Consider the following 22,386-nt stretch of genomic DNA (forward strand, 5'->3'; position numbering starts at 1 on the left):
CAGGGCGGGGACACGCTGCCGGCCTGTGTCCTCGTGACCTGGCACGCCTCCCGCTTGATGGATGAACAGAAGGCCGTGAGCTTGGAGGGACGCGTCCCTTTTCTCGACTTCTCCTCTGACTGAACCCGGGTGCTCAGAGACCGTCTGACATTTATGGGAAGGCCCCTTACTGCCCCTTCCCGCTCCAGAGCTTTGTTTTGGATTCTCAAACTTGGCATGAAAATAAACTGGGCAAGAAGTCTAAGGTGTCATCCTCACACAAATGGCTCAAATAAGAAGAAAATGAGTCTTGGAGGAAGAAGGGCCTGGACAGAGAGGCGCTGAGGCCTCAGGCCATCCTAGTCTGGAACATTCCATCGGAAAGACAAAGCAATGAAAGAAGAGAAGGCAGGGAAGGATGGGGCTGGGGGTGGGGGTGGGGGGCTGTCATTAGGTGATGCCATCACTGGAGGAGAAAAGCCCAACTTGGCAAAAGCAGCCCGGAGTAAAGAGAATGTGGAAACAGTGAGTACAAGCGGGCCAAGCGCATTTCTTCCCTGAGCTCCAAACGCCAACCTAAACGTCAGCAGTCAGGTCCAATCAAGGCCAAAGGGAAGGCAGAAGCTAGAAGCCACCCCACCCTGCGGGCTGGTGGGGGAGTGGGCCCCTCACTCTTACCCAAACTGGTGAAGGACTCCCGGTAGCATCTCAGCCAGCTGATCCATGGAGGGGTACATGTACCTTGGGAAAAGCCACACAGAGGAGTTAGTGAGGGCTGGGACCCCAGTGCACATGAACCATGCCCACGGGAACGGGCTTGAAGAGGAGGGGCTGCCCCATGCGCCCAGACCCCCCACAACACGCCCCTGCAGCCCTCACTGCGAGTACCCATCAGGGTATACCCAGCCTGCTCTGTTTTAGCAAGGATGTCTCCATCCCTAATCCTCTGCCTTTCTCTTGGTAATACAGCCCTTTACCGATTGCTTCCTGGGCTCCAGGTCCCACCCCAAGCCTTTAATGAGCATTGTAAACTCCTTTAATCCTTGCGACAACTCATTGAGGTTGTTATGCTCTCCCTCCATATAAAGATTATAAATATCCCTGAGGCCGAGGGGTTCGATCAGAGACTTGGCTACACGGAAGAGTATATTTTACCACAATAAAAAATTAAAAGCCAGGCCTCCCCACATCCCCTGCTTCCACCCTGCAAGGCTTCCCCACCCCCCTCCTGGGGCACGAGGCTCCCCCTCTCACCCCAGAGGGAAGGAGGCAGCACCATCCTGCTGGCCAGGGGCGTCCACGTGGCAGACGGCAAAGTGCTGGGTGATTTCCTGCATGTCCTCAGAGTTGAAAAGGGGATTGTAGCAGGTTTTGTCTGGAGATCGGGCAAGGGAGAGAGGAGAGGAAGAAGTAAGGACGGAATGAACTAGCTGGCTTCATGCAATGTTGCATTCATTTTGTTTCACTCCCGTTCAGCAGAAGGAAACGGACTCATTAGAAAGAATGCCTGTCTGTTGTTCCCTGTCCCATTTTCCTCTGGCGATAAAAGGCAAGAGTTAAGTGACGGGAAAAGAGCGCGTGTGGAGGTGGAAACAGTCCATAAACCCTAATGAACCAGCTGGTGAATGGTCTTAAACTTCCAGGGGGGCTTATCCACTGCCACTCTCTCCCTGGGCCTCCTAAACCCTCACATCGGGGACACTGGCCAGGGCACAGGAGATTTTCAAACACAGAGCAGCACAGGAGACAAAGCACGGACCTCCCACTTGTTATGGGGCTGTGGATGAGTCTCCTAATTGTTGACAGCCCAAAGCAAAGCCAGCTGGCTACCAAACCATTTCTCATTCCTGCCTGGGCACACAGCTGGACTACATTTCCCAGCCTACCTTATAATTAGAGGCAGTCATGTGATCAGGTTAGGGCCAATAGCATGTGACTTGTGTCTCTTCCTCATAATACCCACTACTCAATCCTCTAGGTTTCTCTCTCTTCCGTCATCTACCTGCCAGCTGCGGAGGAGGCAGCAGAAGCCTCTGAGGTTCCAGGGCATGGCAGAGTCACAGCTGGAAGGAGCCTGGGGCCCTGAATCATCACGCAGAAGGTGCCACACAGAATGCCCACTGGCTTGTTAAATGAGTGAGAAATAACACACATTGCGTGAAGCCACGGAGGTGCTGCGTCTTTTGTTAGGGCAGTTGGCATCGCCGCCACACACGATTCCACTTCCTCATCGGGGTCCAGTGAAATAAGGTGATGGCTGTCCAAGTACCAGCGGGGCACCTGATAGGTCATGCACACAGGCAGAAGCACCGGGGAAGAAGTGGGATAAAAAGAGAGGGGAGAGCGAATAAAAGGAATGGTTTGTAGTGACTGACGTCCTCTCCGGCCTCAAGGGGGTTCATAAACTGTAGGAACACGGACGTAAATCGGGCAGTCTGCCAATCAAAAACGAAGCCGGCCACGCTCCGGTTTACAGAGACTACTGGACCAAGAAGGCCTCGGAGTGCCTCCGAATCATTACGGAAAGACTCACTTTGGCGTAATTTTAACATGAAGTAGTTCTCATTCCATTCCCATCTGTGAAAAATGGGGAGCGCACAGATGGTAACACTTTCTGGTAATCTTAAGAATTCACAGTCTCGGCTTTCGGAGCAGCAGCACTCAGAGGAGCCAAGAAGGGGAAGCAACCCAACTGTCCATCAGTTAACGAGCAGGCCAAGAAAATGCGGTATATCCATACAGTGGAAGGTCATTCGGCAAAAGGGAAGGAAGGACTGACAGATGCTATGGTGTGGATGAAAATTGAAAACACGGTGGAAGAAGCCAGTCACAAGAGATGACCTACTGTGTGATCCCATTTCTATACAACGTCCAGGACAGGCAGATCCTTAGAGATGGAAAGTAGACTCGTGGTTGCCAGGGACTGGGAGGTACAGGAAGTGGGGATGATAGAAAGGAGGATTTTTTTTCAGAGTAGTAATGTGCTAAAGTTGATTGCGGTGATGGTTGCACAACTCTGAAAACACTGAAAACCATTGTATTTGTTAATTAAAAGAAGTCATTGTCACGCAGACAGACGGTGGGAGCTCCCTAAGTTCCCAGCAGCTCCAGGCACACAGACAACTCTGTGCCCCCCTGCAGTGCATTCTAGACTCTTCTAACATGTGGCAAGAGTTCTTCCCAGAGCAGCCCCAGAAAGTCCCCACAAGAGAGAAGCAGCTGGACTCCCTGCCACCAGCCCTCCCTAGCTGTCCTCTCCAGCCGCCCTCGGCGGGAACAGGCTCCCTAGAAAACCACGGGTCCTTGGAACTTACGGTTCATGCCGATGTCATGGTATGTGAGGATGACGGGCCGGCTCCCCTTGGGGGTCCCGCACAGGGTGACGTGAATGGAGCCGTGCAAAGTCTCGATGTCCTGCTCCTGAGGGAAGACAGCAGAGAGAGGGGCCTGTCATGTGGGACGTGCAGCAGCGGCGTGGCTTACATACTGACCGCAGACACCAGGGTGCTTCGAGCTGTGTGCTGAGAAAGCTCGGGGTACCGTCTCGTTTGCTCAGGAGCGCACTGGGCTTGGGGCTGCAAACCTCCGCCCGGAGAACCCTGTCTAGCAGTCAGGCCGGGCAGGGGCAGCAGAAGCCGACGGAGAGAGATTTAACCACGAGGGGCTATAGGGTCAGGCCAAGCAGGCTCCCCAGCCTTTGAATTCCATGGTCGTCAGTCTGAGGGACAGGTCTCAGAAAGAAAGAAGGGACAGAGGGAGGGAGGGAGGGGATAGGACCCCCAACTCTCAGGCTCCACTTCCAGACCAGAAAAGGGTGGCATCTCTGTTTTTAACAAGAACCAGCTCCCTTCCATGCCCCAGGCAGGATGACGCAGGGGCTTTCTGGCCCTCACTCTGAAGACCCCCAAAGCAAGCAAGTCTGAAGTCGGCAGCCACGAGGCACATCTCACGGGCTACCACTGTGTCTTTGCGAAGTGGGACAAAACGCAAGCTCCCAGGAAGCGTGCATTGCTTTACCAGGGATGCACACTTCCTGCGTGCACAGTGTAGCACACTGTAGCAAAACCCCAGCTCCCTGGTAGTGCCTAGGCCCACCCCCAGCACAGGGGTCCTCCCAGGCCACCTGCCTTTTCACCCCGATAGAATGACAGAATGAATGCCCTGCGCATGGAGCCCACTCATCTCCCTGACGCCCTCCCTCCTGCCCTGAGAAAAGCACTGGAGAAATCCAGACCTTGGAGCAACGGCCCAGCCCCCAGCGGGGGATCATCTGCTGGGCCCAGCCTGGCTCTGAAGCTGCTGCAGGGATAATGGTCCATTGTGGGGGCCACATTCTCTATTGTCTCCCCAGCTGACCCACATGGCGCCCTCTAAAAATAGGCCAGGCCAGGCAGTGTCCCTACCAGCCTGGGACATCAGAGTTCAAATCCAAGCTCCACCCTCCCCCAACCCCTCCGAGCCCCCAGGTCTGCACCTGTAAGAAGAAGAGTGAGCCACCTCAGCCCAGGTAAGCAGAGGAGGTAAACTTGGGGTCTGGTGGAAAGGGGATTCTCAGTACACGGTGGCCAGGGTACCACCTTGGTGGCAGGTATGGGACACCCAGCTCCGACTGGCATCAAGGGTGTCCTTCGCAGCCCCTCAGGGGTAGGGATGAGTAACAGATGTTGACTCATCGCTCTGGAGGCCTTAAAACGATACAGCTGTGGAACCAGAACAGAGTCTGTCCAAGAAGGCAGGAGCTGCCTCTCTGTTTACTGCTACACCCTTAGGCCCTGGCTAGCCGCCCACTCACAGTAGGTGCTCAGGACCTGTTGGGTAATAACCGGCCACAGGAGACCGAGGTCAAGAGAGGGGAAGTAACTCTCCCCAGGTCACACAGCTGGAATGGCGCGGGATCTGAACCCGAGACCATCCAAGTCCCAGGCCTATGACCTCTGACGTCTGCTTTACACTCTGCCAAGAGTCACATGAAGAAAGGAAACATTTAATAAATGACGTGCCCTGTGACTCTCTAAAGGGGATGCAGTGGCCAGGTCCCCCATCGATGTGACTGTAGGTGGCTTTTTATCTGCTGGCATCTCCATGAACCAGCGCACAGAATGGAGAACAGCTGCTCCTCCCCTGACGTGTATCCGGCCCACACGGCAGACATGTGCCACAGGTGTGTCCAACCCATGACATGTGGGCCCTTGTTTTCTACCTGTAGCATCTTCACAAGAACAAATACCTGTTTCATAGCTGCCTCCCCAAACCAACCGCCGGTTCCCAGAGGGACAGGCCGGCTCTGCCGCTGTCAGTTTCTGGCCCAGAAGAGGCACCATAGACTTGCCACCTGTAAGCTGGGAAGTGGTGGAGTGGCATCCGTCCCCACTGTCTACACCACTGGCCACCTGCCTGGAGGTGAAAACAGCAGCCACCACCTCTTGGGCCTGCCGGTCCTGGCTTGGGGGCTTTATGAACCACGGCAGACAATGACACATCCACCATGTGCCCCTGGCCAAGTTACCAGGCTTTCCTCTCAGATTCCTTTTATCAGCTGTAAAATGAGGTCAATAACAAGCCCCTCTGGTCAGGGAGATGCTCCCAAGACCAAAACCATGGCAGAGGCGGGGAGATGTTTTGCAAATTGTAGATTTCCCTACATGTCCATTGTTACGGACGACTGTCACAGAGATGGTTAGTCTGAAGCCACAGGGCCAGCCCCAACGGCTTTAGTCAACTGGTTGAATGACCCAGGGGAGCTCTGAAGCCCACGGCCCTCGCCTCCCTCCATAATCCGTTGCTCGGCAGGCCCCAGGGAGACACCAAAGGCTTTTGACTCTAAGAGGATGACATACTTACACAGGCCCCAAGTCCGCTGGTGTGCGGGGCTGCCCCGCCCCACAGCGTAGCCAGCCCAGGTCAAGGCATGGCCCGAGGGCAGAGGGCGCCCAATGGGACAAGGCAAAGAAAGCTGATTTTGGCTAATCAGACACAGCATTAATTAAGTCAAGGCTTATTGAGGAAAGAGAGGCAAACCATGAGAACAGAGACTCAAGACCATCATGTTTTTGTGAATCAATACACCCCTGTCCCATCTTCCTGGTTCCTCTTCTGTGCCCACAGTGGGGGAGAGGAAGGCCTGGTGCTGGTGCCATTGATCTTACCCTTTCCATTGGGTAAGGAGCACATAAAGAATGAAGGGTGACCAGGAGGGGTATGCGTGTGGCAGGAACACAGTAATGTTTGCATAAGGACAGCCAACCCCTCACTGAGCAAAGACTCTAAAGCTAGGATAGCCATTTCAGAGGAAAGAAAAGCCAGCCCAGAGGGCGGGAGCCTAGCGGACAAGGGCACACACCTGCAGGTAGAATTAAGGGTCCAGCCAGGTCCTCAGGCCTCCAAGCCCTGAGCCCCAGGGCTGCAGCCGGCCCCTAGGCACCAGAAGACAGGAGGTGGGACCCGCGACTACTCCCTCCCTCTCTGAGTTTCTCTGTTGTGACATCACGTCAAGAAAAAGAAAAGAAGCTCAAGTCGCGAAGTGAGTTGCTGCAGACAGACAGGCGTCCACCTGGGAAGATGGCGTGAAGCTGGACCCACGCTGACGAGCGCAATTCTCCAAGGAAGAAAGAGCTAGAAGCAAAGTCTTTGTTGGATTAAGGGAAGAACAAGTGGAGGGATGGACATGGGCATTCGCAGAGCAGAGGGCGGGGGCAAGAGGAGGCCCATGGGCCAAGTCTGAGGCTGTTTATTTCACATTTGCGACACTTGGAGCACAGTGACGCTCCCCCAGTTTTCCAGGTTAGAAAACTAAGTCCCTGGGAAGTCGGGCGACTGGCTGGGCCCCTGGCCAAAGGCTCGTGGCTGGCAACCACAGAGATGACCTGAACCCGCTTCTGTCCCCTGCACCTGTTCAGGAGAAGCGTGTCCGCACCAGGTCAGCCTGGTGGCCTGGACGGGACAGAGCCGGGGAGGATGCCCACCACAGGGTGCTGGGTGGGGGGGTGCCCCTCCCCCGTTCCCCCAGGAGGACGGAAGAGGCCAAGCCTCATCTTGCACTGACCCAGATGAGCGCCACCACCATCTGTCACGGGGTCTGCTCTCAGTCCCACTGATTTCCCCAGGAAGCGGGGCTGGGGATGGGCGGCGGGGATGGGAAAGGGTGGGTGGAAGGTTTCCAAACTTCTGAGTTCCGCCCACCGTCAGTCAGGGGGCACAAAACCAAGAAGCAACTGTGTGGAAAGGAAGAAATTAGGAAAAGGTCACCATTTCCATTTTCCCTGGGAGCCGATCTGCTTCCAAGAGAAGGGAAAAGAAACCGGCGCCACCCGCCGCCCCCAACAAGGATCAGATGTCCCTGGGCCCAGTTCCACCAGACCTGGACCTCCAGGGCTGGAGCCAGACTCCAGGAGACCCTCCCACCACCCTCTGGCCCTAGCGCCCCCCACCACGCCCCTCCCTCCGCCCCGGGCCTGTGGGAACATCAGCTCCCTGCCAGCAGAGCCCTGGTGAGCACACAAACACAGATTCCATGGAAACCAAATCAAATCAAACCATCTGAATAAAGAGAGATCCAGGTGGAAGGAATTAGGAACAGCAACTCCAACAGGAGAGGCGATCTGGGGCCGCGGGAAGAGTGATGGAGAGGGGGCTCCATCCTGCCACCCCCGCTCCCATTTGTTACACAGACTTTGGCTCCAGACACGGAGACTGAGTCAGATTTCATCATCTATCTCATCATCGAGTGACACCGAGCAAATCCCTTAAACCCTCTCTGGGCCTCGTTCTTTAGCTCTAAAACGAAGACGGCCATAATTCCTCTCTTACAGAGGAATTATGGGGGATTACGTGAGATGATGCGGGAAGAGGTCAGCCCCGTTCCTGGTGTACAGTCGGTGCTCAAGAGACACCAGCTATCACAGCTCCCATGTTTACTGCCGATTCGAGAGTCAGAAGGGCCAAAACGTGGGGCTATCTCCACAGTGCCCCTTGGCAAGTTCCTTAACGTCTCCAAACTGGTCTGCCATCTGCCAAGGAGGGTAGCGCCTCCCCACCTTGGCCAGAAAGGCCTGAGCCAATGAGTGAGCATACAAATATTCACCCGCTCCTCCCCCGCCCTACTCCCCTCTGTGGCCTTCAACAAAGCCTTCCCACCTGGAGCGAAGGGGTGGGGCTGGATCATAAAGCACCTGCCAGCTTGGATATTCTCGGGGACTCGAATTCTAGCCAAAGAAAGTATGCTGGACCCAAACTACTCCCAGCTACCTAACGCATCAAATTTGCAAACGCAACTGCTCACCACCTCATGCCAGACCTTCTCCTCAAAGCCAGATCACACGGTGTCCTTCCTGTGGCCGCAGCGTCTCTGACCAGCAGCACCCCCATCTCTGTGTTCTGAGGGCTCCAAAACAGTCTTGGGAGCAGCTGGCAGAACCTAACAGGTCTGGGCACTGATCGATTTGCCTTAAAACGTCCCCCAGGCCAAAACAAGCAGCCCACCCTCAGGTGGTGTCAGCCCGGGAGAGATAAGGCCACGAGGCCACCGGCTCTGCCAGCGGAGCTGTCTCCTGGGATGGGCCACCTAGCAACTCAGCGGCAGACCCCTCCACCATCTCCTCACAGCTGCTGAGCTCTGGGCTATGATGGGGTGTATTTTGATTCCTGGAATACACACACACACGCGCGCGCATCCTTGACGACTGTGGAAAAGAAAGAGCGGGTCTGCCTGAGTGAGTCCAAGCGCTGGAGCAGCAAAGGCTTTGCAAGGAGTTATGCTGCTGCTCTCAGACACACGCCGGGAGGCCGCCCTGGCTCCGGGCTCCGGACTCCCAAGGAAGTGGCCAGACAGCGCCCGTTTCAACGGGCGGTGAGAGCCAACTAAAGGGATAGATGAAAGCAGGTCCCCTGAAGGCACGTCGACGCTGGAGTCCCACCCCAGCTCATCCTCCGTGGGTTAAATTAGCCCATCAAAGTTTTGTGCAGACTACTCCCCTGAGCCGTTGTTTTTCTGGACAGAAAGGGCAACAGTCAGCTGAAATCTAGGCCACAAGGCCGAGCCTGGCCGTTCCAGGTTCAGCACTGCAGTGGTGCATGTTGGTTGAGGGACCTGGACTGGGGCAGACACTGCTGGGTGCCATGGGGCCCCTTCCCAGCTGCTGGCTGTGGGAGAGCCTCAGGTTCCTCATCTGTAAAGCAGGGAGGATGGGACAAGCCCCAAAAGATTCAGCAGGGGAGCAGGGAAGCCCCTGGACCCCGTCTGGCTCATCAGAGGATGCTGAGGCCCACAGCATGCAGGAGACTGTCCTTTTGTCCCTGGGCTGGTACACCTGGCTGCCACCCTGGACCAAGGCCCTGTCATTCCTGGTCCTATAAGTAGTGACCCCTTAGGGCACAGAGGGTATCAGTTGTCACACTGCACAACATCTTCTGAAGGAAACCCTATGGCGCCCCACAGCCCTATTGCTGGAGGCTGCTGGAAATTTGGGGGAACTTCCGGAAATATGAGTCAGCTAGATCTAGGAGCCATATCCAAAGTAACAGTTTTATACAAACAGTCTGGAGTCAGCTGTGACAAAGTGTCATTCAGCAATCAGATCCAACTCAGATATTGTGATTCATTGGGAAGTTTGGGTCTAGTAACAGGACGAACTCACCTCACCCCTGGCTGGCTCGAAACCAAGCTGGGGGCATTTGCACTTGCTGCTGCCTCTGCGGGGGCCGATCGGTCCTTAATCTTCTCGGGTCACATACCTGGCTCCATCTAACATTCAGGTCTCAGTTCAGTGTCACCTCCTCCAGAAGCCTTTCCTGACCCCTCCACCGAAGGCCACACCCCATCACGTCAGCCGGCACTATCATCTTTTGAGTCCCTACGGTAGCTGGGACTGCGTGTTTGCTTAATTTGTCATATATTTGTTTGTCTTCCCCTCCTAAAGGGTCAGGAGGAGTGGCTTCAGTCAAGCACATCGCTTGCGTTCACACCCCAGCCCTACCCCTTTCCAACCCTGTGACCTCAGGCAAGTCACTTGACCTCTCTGCACTCCAGGTTCTCCATCTGGCAGATGGATATAAGACTTGTTTCAAACATTAGGTGAGCAAAGCGTGCGACATGCTCAGAATGATGCTTGGGACATGTCCCATGCTCACTAATGTTGACCTCTCAGTCTAGAATTTAAGTTCCTAACCACTGCCTGTCATGCTCACCACTGTATCCCCCAGCACCTATGACAATGCCAGGCAGACATTATTAAAGGCAAAGGGTGCACAATCGAAAAAATGCCCCCAGCTTTCCAGCACAGCTGTGGGGGGAGCTCAGTGGGCTCAGCCCAGGCTGGTCTCCGATGTAGGCAGACCTCATGCTGCCTGTCCCAGCTCCTCCCCAAACCTCCCTCCGGGGTCTTCACGTCCCCACTTTGCTGACGTCCTGAAGGCGCAGCACCCCGGCCCACCTCCGCCTGAGCAGCCATTGAGGCGGCCTGTCCCGGGAGTTGCGGCCAGAACTCCTGGTCTCTGCTCTACCAACTACGCACTCCTGGGGCAGGGAACTCCTAACCGGGCCGTGCAGATGATCAAGAACAACACAAAAGTGGGGAATGAGTGTCACATAAACTACATTTTCTTGCTTCCAACCCAATAATCAAGATTTGTTGATTACCTACAATAACCAGATGATCCAACAATTCCATTTCTGGGTATATACCCAAAAGAATAAAAAGCAGGGACTCGAACAGATACTTGTACACCCACTATTCACAGCAGCCAAAAGGTGGAAGCAGCCCAAGTGTCCACTGACAAACGAATGGATGAATAACATGTGGTCTCCACCCACAATGGAATATTATCTGGCCTTAAAGAAAAGGCAGTTGTGGTACACGCTGCAATATGGATGAACCCTGAAGACACTATGTGAAGTGAAATAAGCCAATCACAGAAAGATAAACATTGCACGATTCCACTTGCATGAGACCCTTAAAGCAGTGACAGTGAGAGAGACAGAAAGTAGAACGGTGGTTGCCAGAGGCTGGAGGGAAATGACATGGGGACATGGTGTCGCGTGGGGACAGCCGCAGTCCCACAGGATGGGGACAGCGCTGGAAGTGGGAGCTGGGGGTGGCTGCACAACGTGAATGCAGTTAGTGTCCCTGAAGGGTACACTTAAAAATGGTTCCCAAGGTAAATTTCATCGTATGTGTACTTAACCACATACGTACACACCAGAAAAAGAAAAAAGGGAAAAAAACTCAGAACAGAGTTAGTAGGCAGGATGTGCGACGGACCCAACGCTGAGGCAGGAGACATCACGTCAGGGCCCCTGTCCTGGTCCTCTCTCCTCTGCTGCTCAAGCAAGGCCTGGGTGACTTTCCCCATTTCACAGATGAGGACATTGAGGCTGAGGGGAGTTGAAGCAACGTGCTCTGAGTCAAAGAGCCAAGGAAAGGCAAACCTCTCCTTGCCTGAGCATTGAATTCAGGTAGACACTGTTCACACCCTGTACAGACTTTATTCACAATAGCCCACGTTTCCTACCCGTCTCCCACTCTTTCCCCTCCCCTCCAAGGACAATACCAAGACTCCCAGCCTCTGAATATGGGCGGCGGGCCAGTCACTGGAGTACAAGATCCGTGAGGAATTGTCGGGGGTGGAAGCAGGGGGGAAGGGTGGAGAATAGATGATGGAAATGAAGTGTTCGGATGGGCTGGAAGCTGGGGATACCTGGGCGATGTGCAAGCAGAGGTTCAGATGAGCATATAAGCCTGCATCCACCTGCATTTGCTCCTCCCCTCCTCTCTGGGAAGCCCACAAGGCCCCACCGCTCTAAGGCTTCCTGTCCCATCACCAGGGCCTGGCACAGCCTGGGGCCCGCACAGACTTTGGGGTAACTATGAGTCCAGGGTTTACGGTTTCCAAGGTTCTGACCTGCCCCTCAGCCGAGAGAGGCCAGCCCACTCTCCTTAAAGTTTGTTCTTGGACAAAACTCAAGACCCACCGCCCCCCACCCCAGCCCCATGGCCCTGAGGCCAGCCCGGAGCAGAGATGGAACCAGTAAGCCACAGAGAAGAAGACCGGTTTCGCTTTCCCAAGCGGAGCCAAGAACATCAAGCCTTTGCTTCTCTTCCCTCCCATCACAGGGTCCCAGCCCACCTAAGCCCTCTCCGTTTCCCTCCCCACACAGCTCAACAGTTTCGAAGGGGATTGTATCTCCCTCCTGCTTCTCCAGGAATGACAGGCTTCCTTGCCCAGAACTTCAACCACCTCCCCTCCAGGGAGAAGGAGCCAAGCGTGGGAAACAAGCTTCCTTCTCTGCCCTCGCCCCCAGTGTCTAAACAATGATCTACTTCAACCCAATGGAAGGAAGACGGGAAGAGAGAACGCGGAGTGGGGAAGAGGAAAGGGAGTCCACGTGCTTTACTTGCCTGAACATCAAACTCTTGCAGGAGGCCGGTGATGGTCTGCGGGGAGAGAAGAGAGATGGTCAGTTTCATCCAGTTTCCTCAGGCAGCGAAAGAACTAAGGAAACACGCAGGCTTCTCCGAGCCTGTATGTACTACCCTCCCTCATGCCTTACAAAGAGACACTTTCTTTTCACCTCTAAAAATAGTCCTGCAGAAAAGTAACTGGAATCCTTTTTGACTGCAGCCCTGGTTTAAAAAAAAAAAAAAAAAAAGATCTGAAGGTCTAAGCTGACCACAAGCTTGTGTGATCAAGGCTGTAATTGTCTATTAACTGGTCTCCCCATCTCCACCCATGTGCTACACTTTTAAATCTCAAGCCTGACCTTGTCACTGTCCTTAAATTTCTTCTCTGGATCACATGGATTAAAATTCAGTCTTTCATGGGTGGACACAGAGAGCAGAGGCCTCTAGATATTTTCCTCAACCCTACAATTCTGAGTTTCCAGCCCCAAGTCCATCTTTCACCAGAGCTATCTGGATTTGGGTCAGCAAACTATGCATATGGGTCAGCAAACTACAGCTCACCACCTGTTTTGTAAATAAAGCTTTATTGGGACACAACAAGCCCATTCACTCCCATTCACTTCCAACTGCTTTCTTTCTTGCTGTAATTGTGAAGCTGAGTAGTTGCAACAGATGGTATGGCCCGCAAAGCCTAAGATAGTTGCTATTTGGCCTTTTACATAAAACATTTGCAGACGCTGACTGTAAAATCATAACGAGCATTCAGGAGCTTCCCTGGGCTTCTAAGCCCGGCGGGCCACCTGTCCAGGTAATCCCCTTCCTACCAGAGGACTGCTTCTGTATCTGTAAAATACAGAATGAAAAGTCTATGACATAATGGGCCTCACACAGAGCAGCCACACCCAGAGCCACAGAGGAATTACATGAACAGTCCATTCAGCAAAGGCGGCTGGCCTGGCATTGGCTCCACGCCCTACACATTGTCACTGTGTGGCTGAGGACAAAGGAACCTCCAGGAGGCTCAGCTTCCTCTTCTGTAAAATGGACACAATCACAGAACCTGGTGGCTAACCAAACACAGTGTCGTCCTGTCGGGTAGCACGAGAGAACCCATGATGAACCATGGCTGGCCCAGCAGGACTGGTAGGGCACGCTAATCACTGTTTTTGAAAGCATTTGGTTGACCTTAGGGTGGCTTCGCTGTTGAACCTGAGCTTTACGTTTTTAAAAAGATACGTCATGCAGGCAGTTTTGCAGTTCAGTGAGAACTGGGGTGTGAACATAGTTTAAAAATACAATGCCACCTTTACAGAGGATGCAAAGGCTTGTTGCAGCCACTGTCAGAACAGCCAGTCCACCGAGGGTCGTGCCAGCTCAGGCCACGGGCGTGGGGAGGGAGGGCTGGTGGACGTGAAGTTTGACCAGAAAGACAAGAATAACAGCAGCAACAAGAGCCCACTGCGCGGCTCATCTCCTCCGAGCCCGACGAGTTCTCGCTGCTCTGTATCAATAACGCACTCCCTCCTGCTCTGGCCCAGGACAGAAGTCCTAGTGTCACCATTTTAAAGGTGGGGAACTGGCGCATGAAGAGGTTGAAGGATTGGCCCAGGGTGGACACAGAGCTGCCGAGTGTCACAGCCGGGATCTGAATGTTGGCAACCTGGTCCCGGAGCATGGGCATGGCCTCCGCCTCGAAGCTACGGGGTGGACAGGGCCTGTGGGCAGTGGGCTTGCTGTTGCATGTTCTAGAACCATGGGACGTAGGAGGTAAGGGGCGCTCAGAGGAGCGCGGGTTCAATGCCCTTACTTGGCAAGTGGGATCGGTGAGGAGTGGGTAGAAAACCCCGAGGGCGGGCAAGGGGCCCAGCCCCTGGCGCCACGGCACTTAGCGGCCAAGCTGGGACTTGAACAGGTCGTTCTGGTCCCTTTGCATCCCTGGTCAAGGGGACTTGCGGAAACAAGGATGTAGTGGACATGTGTGTGTCTGCGTGTGCACATTCATGCTGTGTACACACATGTGACTGTGCAGGGAAGGGGGGTTTACCAGGGGCATCTCCACTCACCTCCCCTTTCTCCACCAAAGGCTTCACCTCGGCAAGGTCCACGTCCTGCAGCTCCCGAGACATGTCCCTGCTGTCACCTGCCTGTGAAGGGATGAAGGCCAGGAGGTTAGCACTTCCTGCCTGGAGATGTTTCCAGAAGGAAGCAAAGCGGAGGCTAGAAAACAAGCCTTGACTCTGCTCTGCAACTCCTACCTTCTGTATCACATGGTCCAGGATGCAGGGCCCCTCCCCCCCCGTGGCGCCAGCCCAGCCTCGCCCTTAGGACAGGCAGCTGAGACTCATGGACGAGGGACGCAGCCACCTTTCCGATGAAAGAGATGGATCAACTCAAAACCAGATCCTCGCATCCCGTCCTGGCCCAGCCCCCCAACCCGGGACACTGCTTGCTGCGTTTTCAAAGGAGACCTGCCTGCATCGTGGGTCCCAAAGTCAGGCAGCTCTGAGTTGACAGCAAAAGGGGACAGAAGGTCATCCGAGGCCCACCATGTGCAGGCCTGGCACAGACCTCATCCTCTTTCACCCTCAAAGAATCCGGAACAGGGTGGGGGGCCACAGGACATCGCACATCCACCTCTCTGCAGGGCCCCCCACTACGTGCTGGTGGGACAAGGCGGGGAACCTGCCAGGCTGAACGGTCAGTAGATTTTCAAAGCAAAGAAGCCAAAGCAGCGGCACAGGGTTGGGGCCAGAGGAGGCCCCCACTGGCACCGACACAGGCAGAGGCAGAAAGAGCAGGAGATGACAGCTCAGAGCTAGCGTGAACAGACTTCCAGATGGCGGGACACGGCCATTATCTAGTCCCCAGGGAGCAAGCCTTGGGTGGTGACATGTACTGATGAGCACATTTCTGGGAGCCTTATCTGGGAGCAGGAGAGACAAACGTTTATTTTTACGGATGGAGTCGAACTAGAAGCATGAAGTGCCCACCAATATTTGGTGAGGCACAAAGAACCCAGAATGAGTCAGCAGAGTCAGAGGACAGGGAGAAGGAGTAAGTGGCAGAGGGAGTCCGGGTCCCTCCCCATGCCCCCCAGCTCACAGACCCAGACCTTCACAATCCTGAACCAGGAAACTTGCTGAACGCCGGCCTAACCGAGGCCGCCATGTTGCTACACTCCAGAGCAGAAACCCAGGCCCTGAGCTACCCCAGGCCCCTTACCTAACAGCCAGAGAGAGCTCAAGCCGCTGAAATCCCAGCCCAGGTGACCGGTCCAAAGTCCGGACTCTTGGAACCCACAAGAATCCTCTTTGCAAGGCACCTCTCAGAGGTCAGCCAGCAACCGCGCCTGGGCCACCTCCCCGCAACCCCAGTGCTGACACATGGCATTCCGGGGGCGGGTCCACGGGGATGCTCTGGTCTGGGCCCCAGTATGATCTCCCCCGGTAGATAACCAGCCCCACAAGAATGTCTTTATGTGGCCTTTGGAGTCCAGGCTCCAGAACGTTCTGAAAACAAAGTCAGTTTTATGTCTGTGCGCATTCCTGGGTGGTGTCCAGCTCGGAGGCCGGAGGCATGAAAAGCTGAGGTCAGTCGGCCTTGCTAATTCAGCACGTTCGTGGCCCTGGCCGCAGGGACACCCCGCCCACACCACCTACGGAGCCTTCCAGAAGCCCAGGCAATGCTGCCCCTCCTGCTGAGAGCAAAAGGACTTCACCTTTCAGGGCCCAGGGTAGGAGTGCGGTCTCCCGCTGTCCCCTGCGTGGACTCGAGCAGGCCTTCTTCAGCCCCACCTGCGGGAGCCCAGGACACATAGCCTACCTGTCTCACTACCCAGCCTCCCTGTAGCTGCTAGCGTTACACCTGGTGCAAAGTCGGGCCGCAACTCGCCTGCTGAATAGATGAACAGTTTTATGTAGCTTAATAGCAAGGCTGGGACTTGGATTCATTCTTAAATGGTCACAGTCCACACGAATGAAATGCCAGGGAAGCAAGTCTATGTTGGAAGGACTCAAGACCGTGCCGTAGTGTGTTTGGCCCCCGTGTGGTCAGTTCTCCTCGACTTCCAGGCTCTGGGATCACGTGAGACCATCGGTCCTCACCGGGGTCCCCGTGGCCCTTCAGGACAGAGAAGGGCTCGATTCCAGCCTTCACGCCTCCCAGGACGCGCTCTGGTGAAATTGCTCTGCCGAAGGCCTTCTTTTCATTCCTAGAGCCCCGCGTCCCTGACCGCTGAGGCAGGGGCTGGAAACCGGCCAGTGTCCCTTAACTATTGCAGAATCGCCAAATGTGGGAGCTGGACGGGCCTCATGGAGCCCTCCGTGGTCTCCGGGTTACGAGGAGGAGGATCAGAGGCGAAGCTGCTGAAAACTGTTACAGCGTTTATGAGAAGGAGGGGCGATTCTGTCCCCGAGGGGACATGTGTCAGGTCTGGAGACCCTTCTTGAGGGTGTGACTGTTAGATGTTACAGGCGTCCAGCGGATGGAGACCAAGGATGCTGATAACCAGCTAATCCTCCTGCAGCACACAGCACACTCCCCGGGGCAAAACGATCTGGCCCAACATCACCGGTGCTGAGGCTGATGCACCCCGGTCTAGCCAGAGAGCACCCAGGAAGCACCCTGGGATTCGGGAATTGGCAGGAGACTGCACACAGCAGAGGAAGCTTCTGTACTCTTTGTCCCTGCGGGCCCGGGGCGCTGCAAGCCTGGGGCAGCCTGCAGCTAGTAAGAGCAAATGCCCTGGTGGGGACAGCTGGGCCAGGACCTCTATCTAGGTCACTGCCCACCATGAGAACAGCTACGCAGACCAGGGCCGCGGAGCACGCACCTTGAGCCCCTCCACACCCCCAGCTGCAGTGGGCGGAAACACAGCCGGCTGCCCCATCCTGCCGACCTGGGCCAGCTGAGGGCCAACCCTTCCCGTCTGTGTTGCCTTGCCCAAAAAACTCCGCAAACTTTTATTCCCAAAGCTGTCTGTCTAAAGGAAATCTCACCATGAAGTTCAATAGAGAAAAACAGATCTACCAAATAAGGCGGGAGGAAGCTGGCAGGCTTTGCATAAAGCCAGGGAAAAGGGCCTGACACGCCCAGCGGCCCTTGGGGCTTCCTCCCCCGCCACTGGCCCCGTACCCCGTGAGGCAAGGCCTGTCCTCAAAGACCATCTGGGTTTGGGAAGCTCAGTTTGAAACAGTGATTTATTCAGGGGTGGCTTCCTGTGCAAGCTTCCCAGGTGCCCAGCGCTGAGCAAAGTACCAGTAACAGCTTTGTGGACGAGGCCCTACCATGTGACAAGTAGGGGACATGGCCATGAACAAACAGACCGAGTCCTGCCCCACGGAGCTCACAGTCTCATGGGGCAGGTATCGCCCCTGGCGGCCCCTGGCACCTGCCACTCATCAGGCCAGGTGGAACTGCCCTGTCCCCTGACGAGGCTACTGTGTCCTGGAGGGTGGAGCGGACGTGGCTCCCTGACTGCTGTCTCCCTAGGCCGCAGCTCCCCACCTCGAACTGCTCACGCCGAGGCAGGTCATTCCCTGTGGCGGAGGCTGGCGTGACACCGGAGGAGGGTCGCCAGCCCCCAGCCTCAGCCCACCACCCTCCCCACCCCAGTGTGGGAAGCAAACACATCTGTGGACTCGGCCAAATGTGCTTTGGGAGTAAAATCGCCCCGGTCAGAGATCGCTGACCATGGGCAGTTCCTGGTATAAATCCAGAGAACATCTGTTAGACAAGGTTCGTATTTAACCTAACGTGCGTGCACACACTCCACACACACACACACACACAAGCACACCCTGCGGGTTCACCAAGGGGAAGGCTGGAGCCCCAGGGCTCTGAGTGACTGGCTGTCCTGAGATGGTGCAGTCGGTGTGGCCAGGACGGGGAGCCCTCTGTCGCTCACCATCACGTCTTCGCCACGTTCTCCCGCCACAGGTTTCTGTCCAGGGTTCAGATTCACAACCCCAAGGCCATGAGGCTCACTCAAAGAGGCGGTTCCCTCAGTGACCACGCCGTATAGGCAACGCTGACCTCCTTCACCAGAAGGGAGGGACAGCTGTGAGGCGGCCTGGTCTGGGGTGCTCTGGCCGGCCCCTGCCACTGCTCCCACCAGGCACCACGTGGAGCCCACACCCAGGGGTCAGCCTGCAGCGACCCGAGGCCCCTCGTGGCCCAGTGTGCTCCCTGGGCTCGAGGCCAAGAGCTGGATGCCAGTCCACGTGCCTCTCCACCGCCGCCTGGAAAGTCCCAGCACAATGTCAGACTGAAAAGGGGCAAGGCCATTATTTAGCAGACGGGGTGCCAGGGTTATGGGTGGGAGCCCAAAATGTCAACCCCCCCGCCTCCCGCTCCATCGCGCAGGATGGCGGGTGGCGAGGTACCGCCAGCCCTGTCTCCAAGAAGTGCAGATGGACTTCCCTGCAGACGGGGAGTCAGGTCCTGGCAGGGCTCTTTCCACTAAAGCCCCGCTCAGTGCCAAAATCTGGGCTCCAGGCCACCCCACCGCTGCCACTCTGGTTCCGATCGCCCCTTCTTCCTTCGCCACTGCCCTCCCAGAAGGAATTCAGAGAAAACCAATGTCAGGCAAGTCACAGGTAGCCTGGAGCTCAGGGAGGACTTGAGGGTCAGACCGGGTGTCATCATTTACTAGCTCCATGATCCCCAGCGAGTTCTCTATGCTGCTTGGCCTCAGTTTGCTCATCTGTAAAATGGGCACAGTAATCCTGCTCCCAGCGGGTCCAGTGGGGTTTAAATTAAATACTGGCACATAGAATCTGGTTAATAGCTGCCTCATTCATCAGTGCAATTTCCTTTCCTGGTTGCCTCAGAGACGCAGGGCCACCCACGAGGACACTGCCTATGCTTTAGATGCCACTAGCCTCACAGTGGCCCAGCAAGAAGGGGGACACACAGAAGACATTCAGCAAATGCCTTGCGTGTTCCCCACGATCAGACCCAGCGCACCCTCTCCATGAGCAAGGCTCGTCGATGAGAACTGAAGGCCCAAGGGGGCTGGGCAAATGCCTTTCCAGTTCAACAGGCCCAGGAGATAGTCAGCAAGGAGCCGGACCTCGTGGGTCCCAGGGCGAGCCGAAATGGGTTCGCCGGGAGACGGGGAGGCCGTGACCCCGAGGACCGGGAGGGCAGTGGGCTGAGGCGTCTCAGAGGCCACAGGAGCCAGTCCCTGGGGAAGTGAGGGGACACAGAGCCAGTGGGTCCCAAAAGCCTCGGGGGCACAGCAGGGACAGTGGCTCAGGAGTCAGAGCGTGGCCACCCTGCCACGCTCTCACCGCATGACTTTGACCAAGTCATTCACCCCCCGGGGGCCTCAGTTTCCCTCTGTAACATACAGCCTGTGTTGCCCGGACATCGCGTGGCCCATAAGCAGCTTGGGGCAGACAGGAGCCCAGGCAGGAGAGGGTTACACAAAGATCCCATGTGCGCAGGGGCCTCACCGGGGTGCCGCCCGGCACGTCTCTGCCTGGATCTGCCTGGAGGTTCCCGTCCTGCTCCTGACGCCAGGCCCATCCCTGTCCGTGAGCCAGGAGCCTCCCTCCAGCTCCGGCACGCCCCTTCCAGCCACCTAGGGGCACCCCTCTGACACCCTCTTCAGCAAGCTCTCCTGGACCCCTGGCTCTTCCGTGAAGTGGGGCAGAGGTGGTGTCCAGCAGAGAAACACCCATGACGTGGTCTGGGATGTCCAGGATGCACCCGCCCCAGCAAGACTGGCCATAGGAGGCCACGGCGAAACCCCACACAGACACACCATGAGGGCGGCAGCAGGAGCGACTTCTATGGGGCTCCCTGGGCCCCAAACTTCCTTCGAGCCTCACAGCCACCCTAGAACGTAGGCACCATCACATTCACCCTTTCATGGAGGGGGAAACAGAGGCACAGAGAGGGTGAGACCCATGCCCCGAGTCACCAAGCATCAAGCTGGCACAGGTTAAAACAACCCTGAAGGCTTAGGTGACCATGATACCAGCTTGCTCTAAACACACACACACTCACACTGTGCGCCCACACGTAGTCCAGGGAGGGCGCTCTAAGGAGGGAGGCTTCTCCTGTATGGGTCAGCTGGGGGGTCACCTGCTTCCCCCTCCACCTTCCAAAGTCACCACTGAGCCACCATGAGCGGGCCAGGCGTTGGGCAAAGTCCACATCTGAGATTTTCTATCGTCCCTCCCAAGTACCCAGGAGGGCTCCTGCTTTTGGGTCTCTCCCAGCTGCCTTCCTGAAACGGCCAACTCAGCATTTCAAAAGGGCGTTCACTGCATCCTCCCATGTGCTTCTCAAGGTGGCTGCTGGGAGAGAGTGGGTATTACCTTCCCAGCCTCCACAGGAGAGACCCGGGGCTCAAAAGCCGAGGTCCACGGGACTTCCTAAAAGCTTGACTCCTCCGCCCACCCCTCTGGAAAGATGGAAAACTCACTCCTTGGATGTGGGTGCAGGTGTGGGGCGGGGCGGGGGAGCGGACCACAGCTTCCTGGAGTCCTGCAGTGAAGCAGAGACAGAGGAGGCTCGGGAGATTGTTGACAAGTCTGTACCGACTGCGGCTGTCAGCGGCCAGCCCAGATTTCGTACTCGCCACAATGCGCCGGGTTTCAAAGCCACATGAAAGCAGTGTTCTTCCCAGCACACTGGGTTCTTTATAGGACAGGACTGGAAAGGGGTGGGGCGGGGGGACCAATGTGCACTGCTGCTGTCTGGCTTACATCTTCCAGGAATGTTCCAGAGAACCGCCCCACGTCCGCATGAACCTCAAGGAAAGTAGCCTTGGGGTGCACCCTGGCTACCGCCCCTTGCCATGGATATGTTCTTTTGTCCTTTATTTGCCAAAGAAATTTTGATGTCAAACTCCTAGACATTTCATGGGCTTTCTGGATGTTTTCTGGACATTTTGAAACTCCAGGCTCTGGGGAGAGTGAGGAAGTTGGCGGCCTTCACGCTCAATGTTCTTTCTTATGTAATCTATCTAGTCAACAATTTGGACCTTCCAGAAAGTTCTCCAGGGCTCTCAAACTCAATAAAATGATGCCTAGGAAGACAGACAGACTAGGAATTCCTCGAGGGCCACGTGGAGCCTGAAACTCAATAGCATTCAAAGAGTCCTGTGACGCTGAACAAATGGAAAAGGAATCGCCGCACAGCAGGCAAATGCCGACAACACTCATCCGCTGGGTACAAGGCTGGAGATGAAACAGAATTCCTGTGTTGCACGGAGCCCAGAACCTGCAGAGGGTCCGGGAGGGGGCCTGGGACAAGACGGCAGGAAGCAGGAGGGGTCGGCGGTTAACAGAGAAGAGTCCACCCCCTTCTCGGCAACACCCCCGGGAAATCTTCCGGTAGGTGCGTGGTGGAGTTTTGGCAGCTGGAACAATTTGCTTGGCGATCGTCTAAAGGGACGAGTGTAAAAACCAGAAGCCCAAAGAACAAGCAGGAGCTGCACTGGACGGCCTGGGAGATAGTTTGTTGAAAGTCCACAAACAGAGCCAGTGTTAGCCTAGGAAGTGGAAATAGATTCTTCCTATGAAGCCCTTTGTCCCTGAGATGGGACGACTGCCACACAGACAAGATCCTTCCCTGCAATGGTCCCTCTACCCTCTGGGTGGCCTTCCAACCTTTCCTACGCAACATGGCCCAGGGTCTTTCCTTCTCGAATGGAGGTTTTCCTTGGGCTGACACTGAGTCCCTACACAGTGGCAAGCCCTCGGGCCTCACGGGAGAAAGGGTAGGTAGAGAAACGCGGCCCAGAACGACCCAAGGAGGGTGACATGGCACATGGAGGGCACCCAACGCAGCCTGCACCCAGATGGGGCCGTCAGGGACAGCTTTCTGGAGAAAGCAGACAGCTCAGTGATCAAAATGGAGAGGGGAGAAGAGTACTGGACTTAGAATTACCTCATTCTTTTTTTTTTCTTAAAGATATTATTTATTTATTTTTAGAGAGAGGGGAAGGGAGGGAGAAAGAGAGGGAGAGGAACATCAACGTGTGGTTTGCCTCTTGCAC

The 22,386-nt window shown here is 55.7% G+C and overlaps 1 protein-coding gene across 1 annotated transcript in view; it reads right to left on the reverse strand.

The window, feature by feature from the left end:
* The window catches only part of NDRG1 (N-myc downstream regulated 1), a 42,211-nt gene that overhangs the window by 15,878 nt on the left and 3,947 nt on the right, over window positions 1–22,386 (reverse strand). Inside the window, exons 2-6 of the mRNA XM_054590518.1 lie at window positions 14,438–14,518; window positions 12,372–12,407; window positions 3,294–3,399; window positions 1,234–1,354; window positions 658–720 (exon numbers count right to left, since the gene is read on the reverse strand). Of these exons, the coding sequence (XP_054446493.1) occupies window positions 658–720; window positions 1,234–1,354; window positions 3,294–3,399; window positions 12,372–12,407; window positions 14,438–14,500 (389 nt within the window). The 5' untranslated portion in view covers window positions 14,501–14,518. The remainder of the gene's footprint in view (window positions 1–657; window positions 721–1,233; window positions 1,355–3,293; window positions 3,400–12,371; window positions 12,408–14,437; window positions 14,519–22,386) is intronic.

The sequence above is a fragment of the Pteronotus mesoamericanus genome, unplaced genomic scaffold (assembly GCF_021234165.1).
Source record: "Pteronotus mesoamericanus isolate MK-2021 breed Mesoamerican mustached bat unplaced genomic scaffold, CSHL_Meso_final scaffold_174, whole genome shotgun sequence".
Taxonomy (NCBI): domain Eukaryota; kingdom Metazoa; phylum Chordata; class Mammalia; order Chiroptera; family Mormoopidae; genus Pteronotus; species Pteronotus mesoamericanus.